Here is a 24,564-nt window from a genome sequence, read left to right as displayed (position 1 = left end):
CGAGATTCAACGATCATAGAACATTAGAAACCTGAAATTTGTATGAAATGAACATTGAAATCATAACGATTATTGAGTATTTGAAATTGTTTTTGGTGAAAATGTTGAGTAAGAATATAAAAATAAATTGAAAATAGAAATTTAAAATAGAAGGATTAATTTGCTGTTTAGATATCGAAATTAACAAACTTTACAAGGAAGTAAAAACAAGCATCAAACAAACCAGAATCATCAAAGAGAACAGCCAAATACTAAAAAAAAAACAATTCAAAACTTTTCAATCAAATTTCCAAATTTTACGTCCAATCCCTCCTCTCTCATTCCATAGAACCTGAAATTGCGACATCACTGTACTGTTCCTTTATGCGTCAATTTTACGATGAGAAATATTTTTTTAGTTAGCTCATATATTATATCGCATGAAGAAAATTAGAGTGGAAACCGAAACATATGTGGCATATATTTTCCATCCCTCCACAGAGACTTATTGTTTTCTGCGTGATGTTTAGAGTCTATTTTTTTTAGCAATTTTTCTACCGTTTTGTGAAAATGAATATTTATTACAACTGACATGTTTAGAATACAGTTAGACATACTCTCTGATGATGATGACGAGGAATAAAATAGGAGAAAATTTGCTATAAAATGATTTTTCTGCTGTAGAATTTGATATGGGTCTCAAAAAAAAGAACAGAACTGAAATTCTCCCTTAAAAAATCACATTCGTTTAAATTTTTTCTTCGCCTTGTCAATCAAAACTTTTTTTTTTTGAGTTTTAAAAAAGAAGAAAAGAACTTCGAAACCATTAAAAATTTCATTCTTAATTAGCATTTTATGCTTTATTTATAAATACTTCAACATTTATTGCTCATCGTAAATCATATTGTAAAACATCAGAGAATACATCAAAACTGTGTATTGGGAGAGAGATGGAAGAAAGGGAGAGAGTGAGATGGATAGATAGTAAAACTTAACTAGTTAATTTGCCCGTACCTCGTGTATTCATACATAAATAATTAAATAGCTTGCTGAGTGTTAAAATTAAAGATTAAAATCACCTTTTTTTTCAGTACCTAAATGTAGATGCAGATTCATATTTTGAGGAACAATTCCTATTCAATGAATAAAAAATGAAAATCATTCAACAACTATTTGTTTTGAGATCATTTAGAGATTTATTTATAAATATTTTTTTTAACAAAGTCATTCAGGATTGTTTTGTTATATTGGGACTATATAGCTATAAAACTATAAAGTTTGTTACTATTTGGAATTTTCACTGCCTTGTTTTCTATTAGAAGTGGTCCCGGGAAGCATATATTCATGATTGTTATTGACTGTGTGCTGATTGATGGAACTGAAATCAAGAAAGTCGACTCGGCTGATAAAATTGAAATCAATGCTCGAAGTCGATTCGGGATTTTATATGAAAGAGTTGACTCGACTCCATATAAAATTCAAGTTAATTTCGAGCTATAGAAAAAGTAAAACCACTCGAAAGCTAATACAGACTTTCTAACTTCGCTGGCCGTACAGATCAACTGTCGTCTATGGCTTCCTCAGATGTCGCCTACAGACTTAATAAAGTGAAAAATGCTACTAAATGTATATAGTTAAAGTTGTCTATATTGCTAAGTTGCTTAGCAAGTTGATTTTACAATAATGAATATTAAAGTAAAGGTTCAAATCCTATTTACCTTCTCATGTAATGTACTGCTCAGGTAGATTTCTTTTTTGAAACTAACTTTTTATCAATTAGTTTACCAAGTCTTAAATTATCAGTGATCGAAGTCAACTTGATTTTGCCAGAAAAAAGTCGACTGAAATTAACATGAAATTTTATACTTTACAAGTGTCAGCAGAAAAAATTCCAAAAACTTTTGAATTGATTTTTAGCTTACTTTAAATTGTTAATTTGCATTGTCACGAATAACCTTAACCAAGTTCCAATCAACCAGTCCTGTGAAAAATTTTTTGACTTCTTCGTTGTTTCAACAACTTAATTTATTAACTTTAATTTTTTAGTCTTTTGATGAAAATTGTTAACAAAAACTGATCGTGACCTTTGAATTTTACCTCAACAATTTCACCACATTAAAATTTTCAAATTTGATTTATCCGTTGAAATTTAAAATGGAAAATTTTAGATTGATTTCATGAACGAATGAAGGATTTTTAATGTTTTTTGAATGATTCTCTGATTAATATTATTAATCGCATATCCAACAAAGATTTTTGAAGATTTGAACTCTCAAAACATTGGAGGACAACCTATTTACCGCAGCACTTGAGTTTTCGGAAAAGTAATGAACCATATGCCGTGTTTGATTTTGGTCGAAGCTTAATACTAATTGGTACCGCGAAAAATAAAAGATTGCCCAATTCTGTCTTAGAAACCAACTTTTGAATGAACGTCATTTTACCAACGATCACTTACTATGACAGTTCATCGCTAATAAACATTCAAAAAAAATCCCCATACACCATCCGATTGACTGACACCTCATCGAATGACCCTCACAGCTCGGTCTTGTATTTATATAAGTTTATGAGTAAAGAGAAAAAAGATTTAAAAACTTAAAAAATTTGCTTTATAGCACCATTAAAGGTATTGAATAGTTATCATCAGTCAATATCAATCAATAACCATTAAACGATAAAATAATTACGATTTAGATGGCTCACAGCGTTAAGCAATAAAACAACATTTCGACAGCAATAACAACATTCAAACAAACAGAAAAATTTAATTCTTTTTTATTTCATTGAAAAAAAAAATCCTATAAACTTAATGTTTTCATATATAAATATGAGATAACGTTTTACAGAAACTCTTAAGTATTCTTCTTTCCATTCTTACGTTTAATTCCTTCTCTTTTTTTTGCTGTTAAAATGATGTTCAAGAAGTAAAAATGACCCCCTAAGGTGAAACAAATGACTATCTATAAAATGTTTGTTATTGTTGAAATATAACTAAAGAAATAGTGTATTTATCATAAGTCTTTTTACAAGCATTAAAAAAGCCTTAACTTTTGGGTCATGCATCAAATAACGAAAAATGAGAGGAAAAGAGAAAAAAATTATTATTAATAATAATAAACGTGAAGTGGTGCTAAATTATTGAAAGACTTATTAGAAATTACATGACAGAAGCTTCTACTTGTTAAAGGATTTTTAAATATGATACATTTCAATGGACTATTCAGCGTCCATAGAAAAACACTTTATGGTGCTCTCTTTCGATAGCGGGAACTTGTGGAATAAAGTAGATTGGAGTTTGGTCTCTTTTTGACTGACTTGGATATTTTAAGAATTGTAGGAAATAAAATTGTATTTAGTGGGGATTGGAACTAACGTCCTTGATTTGCTATCGCATGTTTCTAATACTGAGCTATCAGGAACTATTTGACTATATGATAAAGTGCCTTTTAAAAAGCATAAACATGGACTATACTTTTGTATTCCTTTTCTTTCATTAATTGATTTGTGGCTTCTAATTGCAGGAATCCTGTATTACTCGAATTCGAATTGTATTTGAATTCTTAACGAATTTTAAAAATTTGAATTTAAATTACATTTGCAAATTTAACGGTTTTTATAAATTTGAATTTGAATTTCATTTACAAATTTAAACGGTTTTTATAAATTTGAATTTAATGATCAATTTGAGTTCTGTCATTAACAATTTTTTGAATTTTAAAAATACGTTAAATTTGATATTTCTTAACTGTCTGTTAAGAGACCACTTTTAGGTACCATATTGGTCTTTCTGTATCACGAAAGCATGCTCTTTACCTGTTAGAATCAATTTCATGATCAATTTCAAATTCATTCCAAAAACTGCGTTCTATCCCCAACTTCATATAAAAATCTCCCAACAAGTTCATTTTAAATGCTTTTATAATGGCGATTAAAGTGTGTATAGTGCACTATACTGACTGTGGCTACAACAACAATCATTATTGTGCATTCCGTAAAAGTGTGGTCAGCCATATTTTAATGGCTTGTAAATGTACTGCTCTGGTATTTCTACAATTCATTTTTAGTATAACAAGGCTCTCATTTTTTTTTGTGTCTTGCTTCAAGCTTTCTTATGAGCATGTAAATGAATGCTCATTTTCACTTTATTAACGAGACATAGAGGGGAAAAATTGTACTTACTTTTTTTTTGTTCCTTCCTTACCTCTTCAACATAATTCCTGTGCACATTAAAAGTTATAAATATTTTATAAGTACAATTACTTGCTTTAGCTATAGCTATAGCTGCTTTGTATCTTTATTTCTTGTTATTAAAAGTTTTTGGCATTTACAAAGATTCAGTAAGTTTCTTTTAATTGTTGTAAAGGAACGAACAAAAAAAAAATCCAAACTTTTTCCTTAAACTTGCGATTTAGTTTCAAGCATGCTGTAACCAAATCCAACAAGTTATCGTTACAATCTTGTTATTGTGAAAGTTTGTGCTCTCTTCTTTCTTTGTACGTGGCATGAAAATTTAAAAAAATTATATTTTTGTAGAGTCTTGTAGTGAGCGCATTTCCTTAAAACCTTAATTATCATGTCCAACAAATTTCGGATGTCAAATATGTTTCTCGTGGAAATCCGGAATCGGAATTGAATTACAATAATTGTTGCAAAAACAACAAGATGGAATTTTATTTTTCATAACTAGCAATAGTCGCTTGATATTGAATTATGAAAAATGTTTTTACATTGACTGTGGATGGGATTGTAATGAAGATCAGCAGTTACTCTTGTTCATTGTACATCGTCGGAACTTTTTTTAATATTATTTATCCCGATTTATCCGAATTATAATGCTAATGAGTATGCTCACAATATTGAGCATGTTCAATTGCATTGATTGAGTATATTGATGAGCAATAACCTTTATTTAAATTCATGTGGCTCTGGTGAAGTAAAGTTTCGCTCGTCGTATATTAATTAATTACAAAATATACTAGCGATCATGGGTTCGAGATTCGATACGCGTCTCTTTTCCAATCGTATTTACTAGGCAGACTCTCTTTGCATTCCACAAGGAGTATTGTCCTCAAAGAACTGGTTCAGATATTACTAAGTATTTAAGATTGTTAATTAGAGGTTCGAGTTCTTGCTCGTAAAACTGACATTAACTTCATGATGCATGTTTCAAGCAACTATATCTTGTAGTGCAATGTAGTCATCAGGTAGCTGCTACGTTGCCACATTCACAGTATGAAATGATGTTTTCCAAAACTCGAAGTAGACTCGAATTTTATATGAAGTTGAGTCGACTCGTCTACTTCAAAATCTGAGTGACTTCGAGCTCTGATGTCACCTATGAGACGCTTGATTTGTGCCCATTTTTACGATGAAAATTAAGTCAGATCATAGTCCGATGGATCTTCCGGTATCTGAACTGAGTTGACAGAGTTGACAGGACTTCATTGTCTGGACTCTTTGAATTTTTTGGATTCCTGCCAACTCAGGTCTGAACTAAATTTGAACAGCTAATAGTCTATGTTTAAATGCCTCAATTTCATGGGAAAAGAATCAATTACTAATGAAGTTTATCTACCACTTAAACATCCAAGCACTTGAACATCACCAAAAAGATAAAAACTCAGATTTTCTCATATTTTAGGTTAGAATAATTAACTCAGTCTCATGACCACAAAACAAATGAAATTTATGACTAGATTATTGACAGATTTCTTCTGCAATCAACAGATTTCTCAAGTATCTTCTCCCATTTACCCAATTCCAGGTCAAAAACATTCATGCAAGACAGACAGTCAAACTCCATATTATTCAACCTTTTTTTAAGTGACAAAAAAAATAATATCCAAATTTAAGAATGTATGCACATATTGAGTTAATAATAGATTCAAATGTCTCTTTTTTGTTCCTCCTAGTTTTCTTTTTACATGGTCAAAAAAAAAAGAAGTAAATTAAGTTTGCAAAATCTCAACATGATAATTTATTTATTTATATAGACATACACAAGAAGTGCCACAATAAGAATGTCAATAAACAATAATTATTTTGTAAAGAAAAAAAAAAGTGAGTGAGAGAGATAGTCATGGGACCTGTGTTTATATTGTGTGTGCGTGAGGTCTAAACGAAATAGTGATTTATGGTGTCTAATTTCACAGAACTCAATAAATTGTTTCTTTTCTGCTATATATCTCCTCACTTCTCATGAAAAACTGAAAAAAAGACATTATAAAAGTTGATACTTTTGTGAAATTCCTGCTGTACAATGATTAGTTGACTTTATTTTTACAATGCATTATTTAAAACGTCAACAAGCAAATTTGTAGCGAATTTTCATATTTTTTTTGTGCCAATTTTTATATTCTGTGTCTCCTCTACGAAACATGACGCGAATTAAAGTCAGAAATGAAAAAAATATTTAAGGTCACTATGAACAACATGTTCACAAGTTTTCTTAAATGATTTTTGTGTATGTATCATATTAATAAGACATGCCAAACAGAAGCGTTACAAAATAAATCCACATCTACATCGTACAATAATATTTTTATTTGTTTTTATAAACTGCCGTAAAAAAACTAAATATGTGAAGATGGATTTCGCTCATTAAAGGAATTTGTACCTGGAGTATTTGAAATGGGCCAACATATTTCCTGTATAGACAGGTCTGCTGATATATATCAATCCAGATAAAAACAAAAAAGTATAAGGAAAATTTTGAGATAGATATGTGAAGAAAAAGGAGAAGTTCTAATCTAATGTTTGAGATCAAAACAAATTTATATATTTTTCTCAAGATACCTTTTTTGGGGAAAGAATGGCCTTTTTGGGTTCATTTTTGCTGTCTGACTGAAATAGTTGCTAAAGTATTCCAACAAAATTTTGTTTTTTTTGAAATTATTTCATTTTTTTTAAATTGAAAATTTCTCACCTCGAGATTTTGATTATCAAATTTAGCTTAATTTGGAGCTTAATTGCAGTAATTGATGTGAAATATTGTGTAATTAATGTGAGCAAAGCAGTAAACATGTGAATTATACAGCAAAACTCAGTTAAATCTAAGATATTTGAATTTGAAATTTCAGATTTATTTGATTTTATTTTTTCAGTTTTTTTAGTTGAAAATTTTCCATCTTGAGATTTTGGTTATGAATTTTAGCTTAATTGTAGCGATTGTCAATTATACATAAAACATGTGATTTATGAATTTGAAATTTCAATAATTTTATGATTTTTTTGATAAAATTTGAAAATCACAATTGCTAAAATTATCAATTCTACAATTAAATTTCAATTATTTTTAAAAATTTTAACATTTTTCAAGTTAAAATTTTTCTCATGCATCGAGATTTTGATCATTAAAATTACCAAAGTTTGAAGCTTAATTGCAATCAAATTTGTGAATTGATATGTAATTTTTGTGAGCAAAGCAGATAAAATGTCAATTATGCAGTAAAACTAAGTTGAATCCATAAATCCATTATTTAAGCCTTAAATTTCCTTCAAACAGAAATTTCAAATATAATTTCTTTTCCCATTTTTTTCCACAAACAACACAGAAAAAAAGAGCACAATTGCCCGCAAAATTTTGAACATGCAATTTTTTGTGGTTTTAAGGAATTAAGGCTGTATAAAATTTGAATTTTTATTACCTGAAATTTACATCCGAATTCAATTGCATCAAAATTATGCGTTTTAGTTCCCATAATTCAATTATTTTTCAAAAATCCCAACTCGTAACATTGTGTAAAATAAAGTAGGGAAAAATATTTTGAAAAAGATATCTTTCTCTCTATGCTTAATTACGTATAAATTATTTAAGGATTTATTGAATTAGAAAAGAAGGCAAAAAAGAAACTTTCTTCATGCATGTTGTCGTCAAAATGGCATTTGAGTGAAGGATGAATTGAAAAATTCATGTGAATTAAATTTCAATTTACACTCTTTTCAATTCATGAATAATAGAAAATTTGCTCTTTTTTGCCAAAAAAAAATTTTAAATTGGTTTTTAATTTCAAAGAAAGTTTAAATCTTGCAAACACAACAAAAAAAGGAGGAAGTAGAAGTAGCTTGATATACATCTAAGAATAAATAAAAGAGAAAATGCGATTACCTTTCGTAAAATCCATAAATCCATTACATTAAGCCTTAAATTATCCTTCAAACAGAAATTAGTCAAATATAATCTTCTTTTCCCATTCCTCTCGCTCCGTCTCTCAAATCCACAAACAACACAGAAAAAAAGAGCACAATTGCCCGCAAGAATCAATTGAACATGCGTTCATTAAGGTCTACAGAGAATGAGGATTGTGCAGTAGGAGCTGGAGAGAAAAGAAGGACAGAACGACAGAGACAAAAAAACAAAAAAGCAAGTAAGGAATTAAGGCTGTATACAACAAACTCAAATTCATTTTTATGGATTACCTGAAATGAAAACAAACAAATCAACACCATAACAACAGGCAGTTTTATTTTTAACGAGATCACCACTGGATGACAGCCTTTTTTTGCATGACCAGACAATATTTTCTTTCCTTTCTTTTTTTATTAGCCTTTTTGCCCCCACAACATGCCACAAAAATTTTTTTAACAATGAATGTTTATCCTCAATTCTGTTAGTCTCTATTCCTCTACGTACACTCTGAACTCTACTAGGAATCTGTGTGGGAGCATAAAAAAAGACAAATGAAAATAGAGTTCTGTTTAAAAAATAGTGTTTTTTTGCTTGACAATAGGAATTAAATTAGGGTGGTCAATACATGCATGTTGTGTAAAAGTAAAAGAAAAATGAGATAAATAGCCATTTGTCTGCCAATGTCTTTATTGTATATTGAGCAATAAACATTCATTTTAAAAAGAAAAATATAAAAAATTGCATGAGAACATCATAAAAGTTTCATTATTTCTTTTAAGAGTCGTAAATTTCTATAAAAATTGAAAGAAATGTGAAAAATGTTAAATTTCTCCTTTTTTTGTTTTTGCAAAAAGAATAGCGAGGTGACTTCTTTTGTCTGACTGTTTCATGTAAATGCTAATTCCTTAATTGATGATTTATGATGACGACCTATGGATTCATTGATTTGTTGGCCATTAATTCTAACTAAATTGATCATAAAAATTTCATTAACATGATGTTTTTTTAATAAAAAAATAAGACGATGGCTAATGGATGTATTTTTCGATGTCCAGGCCATCAAAAAAATGTGAAAACCGTAATTTCTATATCTATTAAAATTATTTTAATGTTGAGAGCTATGAAATAAATCTTAAAGAAATTTGACTTACTAATGCAGTGTTGGGTAACCTGTGTGTTGTGGAGAATGACCAGAAGCAACTGCCGCTACAGCAAAACTCAAAAATCAGTAATACCTAAAATTGATTCCACATTCAATCATTTCGAGAGACACAAATCCACATTTATTGCCTTAAAAATGGCACAAAAACAGCCATCTTGGTGCGGTCAGAGCAAATTCTGATAATACCGTTAATGGCGTTGTGTTGCATCAATATCACTAAAATAGAGGCTCGAGCGACTGTGATACTCAGAAATTTGAAGTGCTCAGCAAAATCTGACAAACATTTAAAAATTAGCGGAGCAAAATTCCATGAACCTTAAGTCGTTCAAGTTTAAAGTCCGGTGATACCCGTTATCCCTCGAAAATCACTCCCTTTTTGCGTTACATAGTAAGCAAATGACCATGAACTCCACAATGTTGAAAAAAACACTAAGAACTTAAAGTTTAATGTGGTTTGATGTACAAAGTGCCCATCTTCATGTTCGATTTTTTAAGAGAATCTCAAATTGTAAAAAATAATTTAGCATGAATAAGTCTGTAACGAGCAGGAAGAAGGGAACTTAAAACTGTAATTTTTTACCTAACCTAATAAGTCAACGGCTCCCAAGGCTCATGAATATTCAATAATATCTGATGTATTTGATCTACAATATTTTTCCCATCCATCTTCATAACTAATTTGATCATTTTTATCACCACCAGCAATACCAGTTTCTCTTACATGAGAAAACGACAATAATATCTATGCCGACAACAATTCTACTTACACTCAACCAGATTCTTCACAGTCATACCCAATAAATCTTATCGATCAATTCTCAATCAGTTTGATATTCTTCAACACTACACAGTTGATACTTTTTAATCATCACAAAGATGCGCTTAAATCATGTCACTAAAGATATCTTTACATGTTTTATTTCTCTTATTCCTCTCAAAATAAGGCAAGAAACAAGAATGATTAAGAAATGTAAAGTGAAATAAATTTGATTAAAATATTTAATATATATTTTTTTATATATACGTGCTAGCTATCAAGTTCAATCAATCAAAGTCATAAATGTTATATAAAATATAAAATAAAACGTAAAATAAAAGAAAAAAGAAGAAGAAGAAGACGATTTCATTTCTGATTCAGAGCGAGGTTTTGCAATATCAAAAAACCAACAGATACATATATTGATGTTTTCGAATGTGCACTGAAATGATTGCTATAAACTGAGTTATTAGATAAATGTTTTTATATTTTCTTCTTTACTTCTTTTTATTTTTTTATTTTGGAATCATAAAAGCAAACCGCAACGGGGCAAGGCAATTTATTAAATGAAAATGGTTGTTGATTATTAGTTTCGTACTTTACTTCACCATCTCTCTCACTCACTCACTCACTCAATTTTCTTCTTATATTGAATTTAAGACTAACTTTATTCGATTTCTTTATAGAGAGAAATTGAATTTCTAATTGAGCAAGACAATAGGATTCTTTATTTAAAGTGTAGTTTTGGAAATAGGCAGCTTAATTAAACACTATGTCCGGTTGGACGGCTTCTGTTAAAATATCGTTAATCATGCTTCGTAGAGAGCTCTTGAGTATTGTTAGATCAGTATTATTGAGTTATTGGCACATCATACTTACTTACTTCGCTGGCCGCACAGTACATCGGTGATCCATGGCCTCTCTCAGTTGGCGTCCAAAACTGGCTGCTCTTTGGCAAATATTAGCGCATCATATAGTTTTAAATCTTGTAATGATTCCTAAATTTCGTAATTAATGATTTTAATTTCATTCATTCTCATTTCATTTGTAAATATACCTGAAGTTGGCTGCGAATGAAGAATATTACTTGGAAATTTGAATTTGCAAAAAACGTTACAAATACTTTTTAATCGGCACTTATTGAAATTTGTTTACTACAGCTAGGTACTTGGTAAATTTGTTCACTACAGCTAGGTGCTTGGTAAATTTTATTGCTTTCGGCAAGTAGTTGCACTTTGTTCTAAGTATACTGGCGTCTCGTCGCCGTAGTGACAACATTTCAATGCCGATTAGGTAATATTTTCTTTACGGATTAACCTGACGTTAATGCTACCGGCCGTTTAGTATTTTTTAGTTTGAGGAGCTCTTACAGACAGTGAGCATACTCACTTAAATGAGCGTGGTCTTGAGTATACTCAATCAATATAATTGAACGTGCTCAGTATTGTGAGCATACTCATCAACAGAATCCTTGTCTGTTCGGAGAAGAGACTTGAATCCTCCTGGATCTTGTATTGCGGGTTCCGAATTGACATAGATTTGTTGGTTTCTAATTCGATCCGAAGTTATGATTGCTTTGAAAAAATGCGTTGAAGTCACTCAATAAGGTCGAGTATTTTTAAAATCTTTTTATTACCAAGAAAAAAGGTTACAATGAACCTTAGTTCTCCCTCACTCACACATAATTTCATTAATCATTCAACAAATGTACCTAAATTGAAAAATAGCACAATAAATTTATTTACTTTATTCTCAAGTCAGCTAGTCATACATTTGTAGAAAATAATCCGTGTAAAAATAATTAAATCCCAAAAAAATCCGCCCATTTCACACTCCTTTAAGCGTATCCAATCATTTCGATTGATTTGTTATTGTAAAAAAAAATAGCTTAACAGCACAAAAAAAAAGTAAATTCATTTAATTTTATTTAAAATTGAAGGCACAAAAAAAAAATGGATGTAAATTGAAACTTTTTAGAAGAATATTTTTCATTTTATTTCCATCATTAATGTAGCACAAAAACATCGACAACGTCGGTGAATATGTTGAAATGATTAAAGTAAAATTATTGTAAAATGCCAGGTTTTGTTACACATTTATTTTTATATTTTTTTTAACATGGGTGCGACGGGAAAATTGGGAAATGTTTTTAGGTAGGTTTTGACAATTTTGAAGGTCAATTTATCAGGTTCAATTAAATTTGAGAGGAACTATGTATACATTTATGAGTTAGAGTTCAATCTTAACCTCAAATGGTACAATTCGGATAATCGATCCAAAATTCGGTACCGAGTTGGCGTGCATCTAACATGGTACCGAAATAAAAGCGAATCTGGCACGAATCTGACGAAATATCGGATTTAAACTGAATCTGATACCAAGTCAGAGTCAAGATAGCTTGAGTTACGATTTTGGATCGATTAACTAATGTGTACAACGTACGGGTTAGCTTCCTTAACATCCTTATGTCCTTGATAAAACCGAGAATCTTCAAATAGTGCTGTAATATCTAGTCATCCAGATTTCTTAAAATTTGAAAATTTTCGTAACAAAATGCAAACTAGTGATTGACATTTTTTGAGTCCTATTTCACATAAAGATTCTAAAATAAGCACAATGCTAATGTTCTATTCTTAGAACATGTGTCAATAATTGCACCCTGTTATTCAAAGCGACAAAATATTTTGCTGTATTTCTAGTTTCAAATTTCTTCAATTCTTTGTAAAAATTTACTGTTTTTGCAGACTTAAGAGAGTCTAAGCTATATAATAAGCTATATGAGTGATTCTTATACATTACAGACCGATACAGAATCTGTAATTTATTTAGAGTTTTGTTATAATTTTCGCGTGTGTGCCGTATATGAAGCTTTTAGTGACAGGCTACTTGCTTTATCACCTCATTAACGGTAAGACTCGAGGGTGTCCTTGTGGCAACATAACAGCTGTCTACGAAAGTAATTCACCGTGCTGTTTGCGATAGAGTACCGCGTAGCATAGGTTGAGATGAACTGATTCTAGATTCAGCTAGATTGACAATATCCAGGTAGACCTAGTAGTCCCTGAAAATCATCAATCTATTAAGCAAATCTCATTAAAGTAATAAACTTAATTAACTTGTAACTTTGGCTAAATATCATGTTAGAATCAAAAGTATTGTTATCGCCCCATACTTCACATGATGATGATATTGATCATTATCATCATCATCAGCATCAACTCATGCAATTCATCAAATCACATTAAATACCTAAACCTCAAAAGTAGATCACGCAATCTCCTTTCGCCTAGGCCCACACGTCACATATCAGAGTAAAAAAAAAAACAGATTTTTCCGAACATCCAACGGGCTTAAAAAAAAACTTGTGAATATGTGTTTTGCATGAAGAGTGAGAGATGGGAAGAAGGAAAAAGAAAAGAAAAGCACTTGTAAAAGAAAAGAAATTTTTACACGTGAAATACACAACTTTTCCTCATTCGACTCGGAGAAGAGTGATATTGTTATGTTGTCTCGTTAGATGTTTCTTGTATGTTAATGCTTTTATGCTTATATTGCTTTTTGTGAAAATAAACACTTGTCGCGCTATTTGTTAAATTGTTTTTCAAATCACATGTAGATGTGCCATAAATATAGTTTTTTTGATACATATTAAATTGTTTTAGCTTCATTTCTCTGTATGTTTTTAGTTATTATTGCTATTGCTATTATTATTGCTATACACTGTGTATGTATAACTATACAGATGGATAGAGCTACATATATTTTATTTTATATATGAATGTGTCACAATCAATTGTTTCTCATGTATTTTATATCGAAAAATTTTGAAAATGAAGATGAGAAAAGAGACAAGCAGCTCTACCCCCTTTTTTGATATTATTTTACGTTCATGTTCAGAGATTTGTCGTCTCTTAAAACCCTCTTGTGTTTATTGATAACTCATATACGTGTCTATCCTACATACGTTTATGTCTAGATTTATATTTATATGTATACATACATACATCAGCGCCTTATTTATGTTATATGCAAAATATAAACTTATATTCCATGTTTGCCTGATTTAGAAAATTGTCTGAATAATTCTTGAAGCAGAACCAAAACAACAACTCAAGCATAGTTCATTCCTTAATGCAGTTGTTGGCAATCTGTGTGCTGTGGCACTTTCTTTCTTAATTATTTTCTTACGTACTTAATTTTGCTGACTTCGCTGGACATACACATCAATTGAGATCCATGACCTCCCTCAGATACCGCCTGAAAATGGCTCTTTGGCGGGCTTCCGTTTTCATCCGCTTGCCAATTTCTAATACCAAATACAACAATGTCTCTGTAAACGGCTTCCCTCTACGAATTCTTTGAATGCCACTCCATATCTACTTACTTACTACTCTGGTCAAACAGATCAATTGTGATCCATGGGATCCCTTAGATACCGTCTGAAACTAGCTCTATAGCTGGCTTCCGCTTGCCAATTACCATACGCAACATTGTCTCCGTCAATGCCTTCCTTTCACAAATTTATTAAACGCCGCTCCACATTTACGTACTTACTTCTCTGACTGTATAGATCAATTGTGAATTCATGGCTTCTATCAGATGCCGCCTGAAATTGGCTCCGCTTGCCAAGTTCTAATACGAAATGCATCACTGTCTATGTCAACGACTTTCCTCTAAGCTGGGTCACACAGCTCATAGAAATGCCATGAATCGTATGCCGTGTGATGTGTACCGTGTACGGTTCTACTCAAGCCTCTCCATTAAGACGTCCCCAAGAAATAAAAGTTTGCCCATCACTGCCTTAATATAATAATAAAAAATATGGGAGAAAAACTAAAATGCAAAATGAATAATAATTAATTAAAAAAGCCCTTCTTACAAATTGTTTATTCATTATCGGTCTACAACATTTCTTCATGTTCAAACTTCCCTTCCTTCCCAATCTTTCTCTTTTTTTTTTTTGATTTTCTTTACAACAATATTCAGCGAAAATAAAAGGAAATAAAATAAAAAATTGTGAAAGAGAATGGGAACCCACTAATAAAACAGAAAGTAAAAAGGAACCTCTGAGGGCAGCCAGGAGTGCGAAGATATGGTAAGGAAGAAGGAAAAAAAAATAATAGACGACAATAGTACAAACATTTAAACATTTACAACATTGTTATTTTTTTTCGGTTCGATCATTTATAATGAATACAAGGATGAAAATGTATGTTCTTTCCTTTTTTTTCCTCTTGTCGTTATTTTTCATCCTTTCAGTTTTTCCATTCATTCATTCATTTCATTTTTATGTGTGGCATAGAGTCAAGCTTGATTCTTTTTTATTGCATGCTATACAACAGGCACTTGCCACACCGTATACATCTATATAAAAAAAGAGCGGAAAATCGTAGATTTTTTTGTATTACCAATTTTAAAAAATTGCTGTGTGACTTGCTTGACGGTTGAAATGGAACAAAGACAGCATGGAAAAATTCACGTTGTGGAAATCTCTTTCCCTTCGGGCTGATTTGAATGATTTTTTTTTGAAGACATTTGAGTCCTTTTTACGCGCAAAAACATTCCAGTGAGCCGACTGATGAGGGTTGTGTCTCGTAATGTGAACAGTCTTGGGATGAAAATAATCTATAGCTACGGAGAAATGAGAAGAACAAAAAAATCTCTAAAAACTGGCTCCTTTTTTCCTCTGCATTTTTATTTCCCTTCATACAGCAAAACGAGAATTTCTTCTCACTTTTCCAATGTGGGTATGTAAAAAAAGCAGCATTAAATCACGCCCCTATTGTAATGTGATATAGACATAGCTTAAATAAAATATTTTATATAATCCCCTCCACTCACATCGAAAATGAGGAAAATGTAAAGACATTGTGCAAATAGGCGTGGCCAAATGATATCGAATAGCTCCGATTGGTCGAGAATGTCGTTAATTCGAAAATTTATTTCCATCTCCTACATGCACATGAGAACTGGTTTCCCCCGCTTTATATTTTTGTTCGTTTTGTTGTCTCGTTTGCTACGTTGCCTGTTCACAGAATGTATGAAGAAGGCAGAATGAAACAAAAAAAAATAAAAAAAATGTACTGCTATGTGTTTTGTGTGCCTTTCTCGTATGTTTACTGTGGAAATAGTGGAATAGTTAGTTGGATTTTCTTCGTGAACGTGTGCGCATCGACGCTGACACGCATCGTTAAGAACAAAAAAAATTAAATTTTGAGTAAAATATTTCGCTCGTAGAACATTCGAAAAGGAAGTGAATCGGTTGAAAAATTTTTTTTCATTTTTCAATGAACGGAACTATAGCATTGAATATAGAATTTTGTTACACTTTCCACAACCTGCGTGTGTATTGGTACTGAATAAAAAATAAAAATCTGGTGTATAAGAGGAAAAACTTGGAAAATTCCAAAGGACAATTGTTAATAATTTTTGGTGGAAAATATATATGTGCATATACACACGACGAGGAGAAGAAGGAACAAATTATGTGAATGAGAGAGAAAAAAAAAAAGTTATTCATTTGAGCCTCAACGAAAAGAAATTTTCTTTTTTATCATAATTATTATTTGTTTTTCCTCCGTTTTTCCTTCTCTCTGTTTTATGAGTGCGCTTATTTAAGTTTTTATTTTGGTATTTTTTGTGTTTCCCGGCATTATATCCTAGAGCAACAATAATCACACATTGTAATCCAACTCGTGAGGACATACACTCGAGACTTTTTATTATTATTTTGATTATATCCACAAAAAGGATATCTAAAAAGGATGGAAATGAAGTTAAATAGTGATAGTAAATTGTGACATCCAGTTGAAGTGTGTGGACATAAATAACAAGAACTAATTTCAATTATTGAATGACAAATATGAGAAATGTAAAAAAATAAATAAATTAAGACATCATGTATGGAAAAATAAGATAAATAAGTTATGATGAGTGAGAATATAGACTCAATTATTGACGTGTATTGACAATACACACATGAACTATTGTCCTTAGTTTTTTTTTATATCATCAAATGCCTAATGACTGTAGTAGTTTGTTAGTTTTTGTTGTTCACTTGATGAATAAAATTTATCATTTAGTTCTTTGATAGTGGTACAATAATCGGGTGACAAAAATATATAAAATAATTAAAAATAAATTAAATTACGACACACAAAAAAAATTAAGGAAATACCTTAAAAAAATTGTATAAAAAAAATATTTCAATCAAAAAGTGCAAAATAATTAAGGAGAATAATTTTTTATACTATTAGAAAAAAAAGCCTATAAATATATCAAATTATGGCATCATATGCTCAGTTTGGTTATTCATATCCGTCGGCCAGTCAGGTATGTAAAAATGAAAAATAAACAATCTACATCAGCCAATATTTACAATTAGCAAACCCGAACGGCAAAAGCTATTAAATTCTATTGAAAATTGGTTTATTGATAGTCGGCATGGTGCTGTCCGGGAACCTTCAAGTCTTATTGTCAATGCGGTGGCTTAGTGTTACCTTAGCGGCCCCTAACACTAGTCATCAATTACTTATTTAATTACTTGTGGTCTATGGCCTTTCTTAGTTGGAAATTGAAGCTAGCTCTATCGCTGGTTGCACTTTGGCATTTGCTAATATCAAATGTTATACTGTCTCTATCAACAGCTTCTTTTCAATAGTTCTTTGGGCGCCCTCGTGCTCTTTTGCAATCTACAAGCACTAGTTATCAACTGGATATTAATTTTCATAACAAACGAAGAGCATGCACTCGAGAAGTTGTTCTACTTAAATGTCTGCTCTTAAGAACAAGCTCTACTAGCTAGGGCTTGTGCTTACCTTAATGCTTAACTTGCCTGCTAATTAAGGATAATCATAGCTTTATACATGCTTATGAGCACTGCTCTCAGCTTATCTGCTCTTGAGAGTACACTATTTGCCTGTTAGGGTTTTTCTGCGAAACAATTTTAGCACTGAGGTGTCACGTGCAATACAAAAGAATGCCTATTACTGTCTTATATCGTATTTTTGTCCACTCGAGTACTTAACTGTGCTGCTCGGGAATCAATAAAAATAAAAATTTAATTAATTTTCTTCATTTTAATTGGAATCAAAAAAATCTCTCAATTTCTTCAATGTGTTGATAATCGCGTCTTTTATTGGACATTAGGGATTGTAATTAATTTTTTTTTTATTATTTTGCATTTAATTAATTTCTTGATTCCGCACAGAAAACCTGTGCCTTGTACATTTATAGTAAAATTTAATATCCAAATATTTACTAATTAATTGTTATACATTCGATTTTTGGCTCGTTTGATTTCATCGCCAAAAGTTTTTGCCTTTCCAATCATAAAAAAAGTCAAGAAATAAACGCCAAAAAAAGAAAGAGAATCGTTTTGGTAGCGATATAAATAAAAATAAGGCAGACAAAAAAAAAAGATTGAATGTGTGCCGAAAACAGAATATTGAGAATTTTAGCGCAAAATCCCACAAGAATGATTTCAAACTTGTTTCAAACTCCTCTTTTTGTTTCTGATTCTTGTTGATGAAATATCTCATTTTTTACTTCATGTGTCATTTGTGACTTAATATAGAATTTTCTTTTACTTCATTTTACTTCTTGATTGAGAATTATTGAAGATGTGAATTATTTAAGGCGCTGTTAGGGATGTGAGAATGTTTTGATTAGTTATGCAGGAAGATATTTAGTTATGGTTTAAAGATTGAGCCCTTTCGTTTTGACATGTGACAGGATTGAAGGGGTTTTATGGTCGGTCATTTGATTTGATGGCTGTATTAAGTTATTGGGGTTGAGATGTTGAGGAATTTGTGATAGAATTTGTTGCTTTATTGAAGGCATGATGAGTATCTTGAGCTGGAATCTGCTGGGAATTTCATTGAGGTTGAAGAAGGCTCGAACAGTCGATTCTATTACATACAAAATTCGAATGAACATCGAGATAGAACTGCCTGGTTGTAGAACTGCCATTATGGTTCCATTAGAACGTTTTATCGTCAAAACGATGTAGAAGCTGCTTCCTAATGACTATGTTAATGAGAGACATAAAAGATCTATTTCACACACATTGAATAATGCTATTAAAGCTAAAGAACCAGAAATAAATAATTCAATATTTTCCCCGAGCGGCACAATTCAATGCCGTCAGGACAACTTAGTGTCTTGCCGTTAATACGGCTATATAACAGTCAAAAACCAAACACAGTATGCAGTTCAGATTCTATTAAAACATTCAAACTTTAATAAATTCAAAAAATCCATAAAAAAACATCCAGCGACGCAATCCAACCATGATTCTCAAATTTGACCCACAAACTCAATTCCAAACATAATTTAATTAAAACTACTCAAAACAATTCCATTCAACAACCTCTAAAGTCAATTCATATCCATTAATAACTTCTCAATACCTTTTTCTAAAAAGGGACAACTTAATAAAAAAGCAAAAAAAGAACTGCACATAGGTCACAACATGTGTCCAACCACTTATAATATCTCTGTCAGTTATTGATTGCGCCATGCAGCATTAGAGAGGGTAAAAAATAAATAAAATTTCATCATCTTAATGATACTTTTTTGACATTTTTTTTTATGATTTGTTTTTATTATCAATGTCAAATCGATAGACGTTAAAGTTGAGATCCCTGCGCATGTTTCACACACAAAAAAATATAAATTGTATCAAAAAAAAGCAGGGGATGACTAAAGTAAAAATATGTCCATTTATGTTGATGCTGATTCATTCCTCTCTCCCTTTCATGTATCTGTGCAGCCGTGCTGAGGTTGAAGTGAGTCTGTAAGACGTAAAAGTTTCTATTGACTTAAAAGTTTAATTCTGTTGAGAATTTCTTTTTTTGTGCTCACTTACACCTCAAATACTTATTCTTTCTATGATTCTTCATTAAAAAGTTGTAAAGACAAATTACTGCAAAATTTATAAAGCAAATCAAGTAATGCAAGAAAGGAAGAAGCAGAAAGGAAGAAAAAAAAATATAAAAAATGAGTAAAGTGAGGAGAGAAAAGTTTATGTTCGACTACCAACAGGTATGCTCATCGACTCAACTTACAGGCACTTACAGCAGCTTGTTCCTACACATGTTTTTACCAACATTATATGATTTGGACATTTCGAAGAAACAGTAATTCACAGAAATTAATATCATTTCAATTGCAATAACGACAAATTCCTGCAATCAATATCTTTATGGAATTTTCAATGCCGAGACTCCATTCTACCCATTTTTTTTACTGCCTTTCCTTACCAATTTCAATTTAATTAAAGTAAAATGAAATGAAAGAAGGAGAAATATTTTCATTTATAAAAAAAGAACAGGAATCGATCTCCATTGTATAGTAATTAATATTCAGATTCCATCAACAGTTTGCATTGAAATTCATGAATCCGTAGAAATATTTTCTTCAGATTTTTATCATCTATCAAAAAGTATTCGTTGTATATGATATAAAAATGTGATGCAGATCACCTCGATTGGGAGTCAATTTCCATCATTGGTGATATAGTCTCTTATGGATTGGAAAATTAGTTATCTGCTGCTGAACTAGATTCCATTTTGTAATTTGTTAAAATTTCTATTTTATATGATTAAGTGATTTAGGAATGTGTGAGATTTAGTGGCTTGATAGCAAGATTGTTGCTGAATATTTCAATACTTAATAATATGAAAAGATGAAGAATTTTACTTATTTATTTTCGCTGGCTTTACAGACTTACTTAAAGAATTTTTCTGCTGTGCCATTAGTCGATTCTTTAATTAGTTGGAAATTTGACATTTGAAGACTTGCCATAAAATTATGGAATTTGCTAAATAGTTTTGAAGCATGCCATAATGTAAAAATTGCTATAATATTGCGGAACTTGCCATAAAATTGCAGAACTTGCTATAAAATTGCAGAACTTGCTATAAAATGTTAAATTTGTAACTATACACTTGAGTCGACTAATCGTAGCCTATTCAACTCGGTTATAAAATCCACACAAATACTGAACTACTTGTGACTTCCAAATGACTGTCTACTAGAGCCTTGTGTCGCTCGGTTGTTGCATTAGGGTCTCGTGAATAGCTCAAAAATACAGAATTTAACCAAAACCAAACATCACTTAATAAATCCTTCTTCAACTTAGTAGATATCTGATGATCTTGACCATCAACTTTTAACCAATTTTACAGTCCAAAAAATCCCAAATAATAAAGTTATTCCTTTAAAAATACAGAAAAATTGAATTCATACAGTGCAGTGCAACAGCAATAAATCACAAAAAAAAAGTTACGTCGCTCCATGCTGCTTTGCAACTCACTCTTATTTTTTGTTTTGTGTATGGACGATAGAGAGACAATCAATGCGCTTCAATCGTCTTGGAATGATTAAATGAAGTCAGAATGTTTCTCATCATAAATTCATATTTTACTCAAAGATTTCATCTTATCATTTCATAAAAAAAAATAAATATGAGAATTTATATGCTGGAACTTGACAAAAGACAATGAAGCAAAAATATTTATTTACGCATGAAGAAGCAAAAAGGAAAAGAATTTTTCATATTTCCAGGCACGAAATGAATTGAGCGGGGAGCACGAAGGTAAATAATAAAAAAAGTTAAAGGAATTTAATTGTTTTCTCTTATCCTTCATACATAACATATATGCTTGCTGTATGTAATAATGTCAGAAATTAGAAATCATATTTTTCAACACAAAAAAAGAGGAGAAGTTGTTGCATCCCGAGCGACATAAATGAGGAAGGCAATAATAAATCACTTTTATTAACAAAAAATCGAAGCCGCCACATGCAGTGAAATCGCTGCAGTGGCGTAGTGGTTAGAGCGTCGGCCTACCGATCCCAACGACCCAGGTTCGATTCCAGGGAAAATCAAGTCTGATTTGAGTGTTTTTTTGCTGTTTCTAGTCACATTAACTCAGTTAGTGTCTCCGCGACAGCACGAAGCATGACTTGATGCATTGCATTCAGACATCCTGTGCCATCCAACTGTGTAGAGTTGTAATTCATTTATGACGTGCTTTGTGGATATGATCGCATCAAATAACTAAAAATTATTATCAAAATCAAGCGTCCAAACATCGTCTAGCTTAGAGCTCTATTGGAACTCCTATATGGAGCTTAGGTTACAACAAAAGGCTTTCCATGTGTTTCTGTTGTTGGCTCCTCCACCTAGTACTATTTGTCTGTCCGCACATTTAGTAGACATTCTTTAATCACTGTTTTTTGTCGTGGTTTCTATTTGTTCTTAATAAAAGAGCTATAGCAGATCCTTTAAACTTCAGTGGCGAATCCTTCATCATTTGTGTCGCTCGGAGTTGTGCATGGCTTACATGTAGGGAAAGAGCTGCTGCACTTCAGTTAAGTAGAAAGAAATTATCGTAATGAACTCTGAAGCGCCTTCTGTAACAAAAAAAAAGAAAGAGAATTGCAGCAGCAAGCAGCATCAACAAAAAAAAGTTCACAACGCAAGTTGTCATAATATTTATTATTTCTTATTTTGTTCCATTTCAAAAAATATAATATACGACGATCATGATGATGGAAATGTGGCGATAATAAAGCAATATTTTTTTTCGCTATCATAAAAATATTTTATTGTGATCCAAAGCGTATGTTAAGGTTTGAATTATTCATGTGATGAAGTTGATTGTCTTAATAATTCATTTCTGACTTTTTTTTTGCCTTTTTCTTTTAATGTTCTCATGCTGTTGTTTTTGCACTCATAATATATAAAAATATACATGCACAAAAAAATTGAAAAATAAATAAATTTAATCAAAAGTATAAAGAATGACCTGGGAAGCTATGGAAAGATGCTTGATTTGATTGAAGGCTTGTGATTGTCAGTGCTATCAATTTATGATTATCAATAAATATTTTTTTCGAAAATGGGAGAAACTTTTGCTGTGCTATAAAATGCATCTGATGTTTCACATGGTTGATGGTTTGGTAGTAACTTGAGAATGGTGGAGTTAAGGTGCTTTTTAGTTGGAAATATTGATGGATTCTCATTTTTTGTGATTTACTTTATTGAAATGTTAGGTATGGGATCTTGCTGATGAATGTTTAGGGTCTTATCGGGGTTTAATGACCGAATTGATTGACAATATACTATAAATCAGCAATTTTCCCATCTATGGAGACATTGGTGGCATGGGTTTGATTCCTATTGTCTATTAACCCTTTGTATACATCAGAAGGTTTCTCATCTGACTCTGTAGCTAGATATGTCTCCAAATAATAGTCCCAAGCATCAAAAACACTCACTAGAGCAACTTCATGTCTTGCCGGCAACATTGCTGGGGTAAATTAGGGGCACACTAGTATGCCGTAGAGTATAGCCTAAGAAACAATAATCTACGGCATGTAGCTCTCAAAAACCATCAAATAAGCACAATTCCAACATCCAAATTGATGCACCTTAAGAGTAATATACCCCAATCTGATTTATATCCAAAACATTTGGATTTATATTATAAATTCCGATTTTATTATTGCCGTAAATTTGATTTTAAATTTCTCCATGAAACGTATGTCTATATATTCCAAAAACATCTAAATGGATGTCCAAATGACTTATTTGCTGCATGAAGGAGATGTTGAATAAAAAAAATTGAAATAAAAATCACAAAAAAGTCTTGTAAATGTCTGCTAATTTGAGTCCGAATAATCTAAAAAAATGTTTGTAAAGGATAACAGTTAATCCAATAAAATCACATTTAATGTGATGTTATAGCACAAGCGAACAAACAGGTTGAATACATCCATTTAGATTCAAAATATACACCAAAATCTATTCAAATTTTAATAAATTTTAAAATATTATTTCCATATCTCGTTATATTAGATAAATAAATTAAGTAAACGTGTGAAAATTATCTTCACATGTGGAAATTAAATCATTTTATATTTAGACGTTGTGCTTCTCGAAGCCAGGGCCTAAAATCAATGAGCTGTTGTATTTCTATACAATTTTTTGAATCGATATATACAACAATATTTGATAATAAATTGTCTCAGCATGATATTTGATGAATTAACATAATTGATATATTATTTTGTCTGCGCGCGTTTGCCTGGTGACTTTTTTTTTGTGTATTGTGTTTCTTTTTTCACTTTCTGCTTTTATGAAACATAATGTTTATTTTTGGGGATGCTTCTTTCATTCCTTCTCTCACTATCCAATGGTTTGCCCGAGTAGCACAATACTGTGGACGTCAAGGCTCCAGGGCTCAGGGTAACATTGCGACTATCCACTGGTACGGCTTTGCAACGGCGCCTTAGCGAACTGGAGATGCTTCTTTCACTCTCCATAGATTATCCAAGGAACACAATGCGACAAACTACATTTTATACCATAAAAATGGGTCAATATACGCCGTCAGGGTAACTTGTGGTCTTTCCGTTAGTACGGCATTCCAGCAGGGCCTTAGCAAATTGTGGATGCTTCTCTCATACCTTCTCTTACTCTTCACAGTGCACCCGGTAGCACAATGCGGAGAAATGAGAATTATA

The 24,564-nt window shown here is 31.3% G+C and overlaps 1 protein-coding gene across 3 annotated transcripts in view; it reads left to right on the top strand.

Moving 5' to 3' along the window:
- ara (araucan) overlaps positions 1–24,564 on the top strand; it is a 105,865-nt gene that overhangs the window by 10,355 nt on the left and 70,946 nt on the right. The window contains exon 1 of one of the 3 annotated variants that reach the window (XM_070634020.1): positions 16,138–17,361. The exons of the other annotated variants lie outside the window; for them this stretch is intronic. Within the exon in view, the coding sequence (XP_070490121.1) occupies positions 17,314–17,361 (48 nt within the window). The 5' untranslated portion in view covers positions 16,138–17,313. Of the gene's footprint in view, positions 1–16,137; positions 17,362–24,564 lie in introns of those variants that run through there. 3 annotated transcript variants of the gene reach the window in all.

Source organism: Chironomus tepperi, unplaced genomic scaffold, assembly GCF_022539635.2.
Source record: "Chironomus tepperi strain 1889 unplaced genomic scaffold, CSIRO-AGI_Ctep_v1 contig_84, whole genome shotgun sequence".
In the NCBI taxonomy this organism is placed as follows: domain Eukaryota; kingdom Metazoa; phylum Arthropoda; class Insecta; order Diptera; family Chironomidae; genus Chironomus; species Chironomus tepperi.
This window is presented reverse-complemented; position numbering and strand designations above follow the sequence as displayed.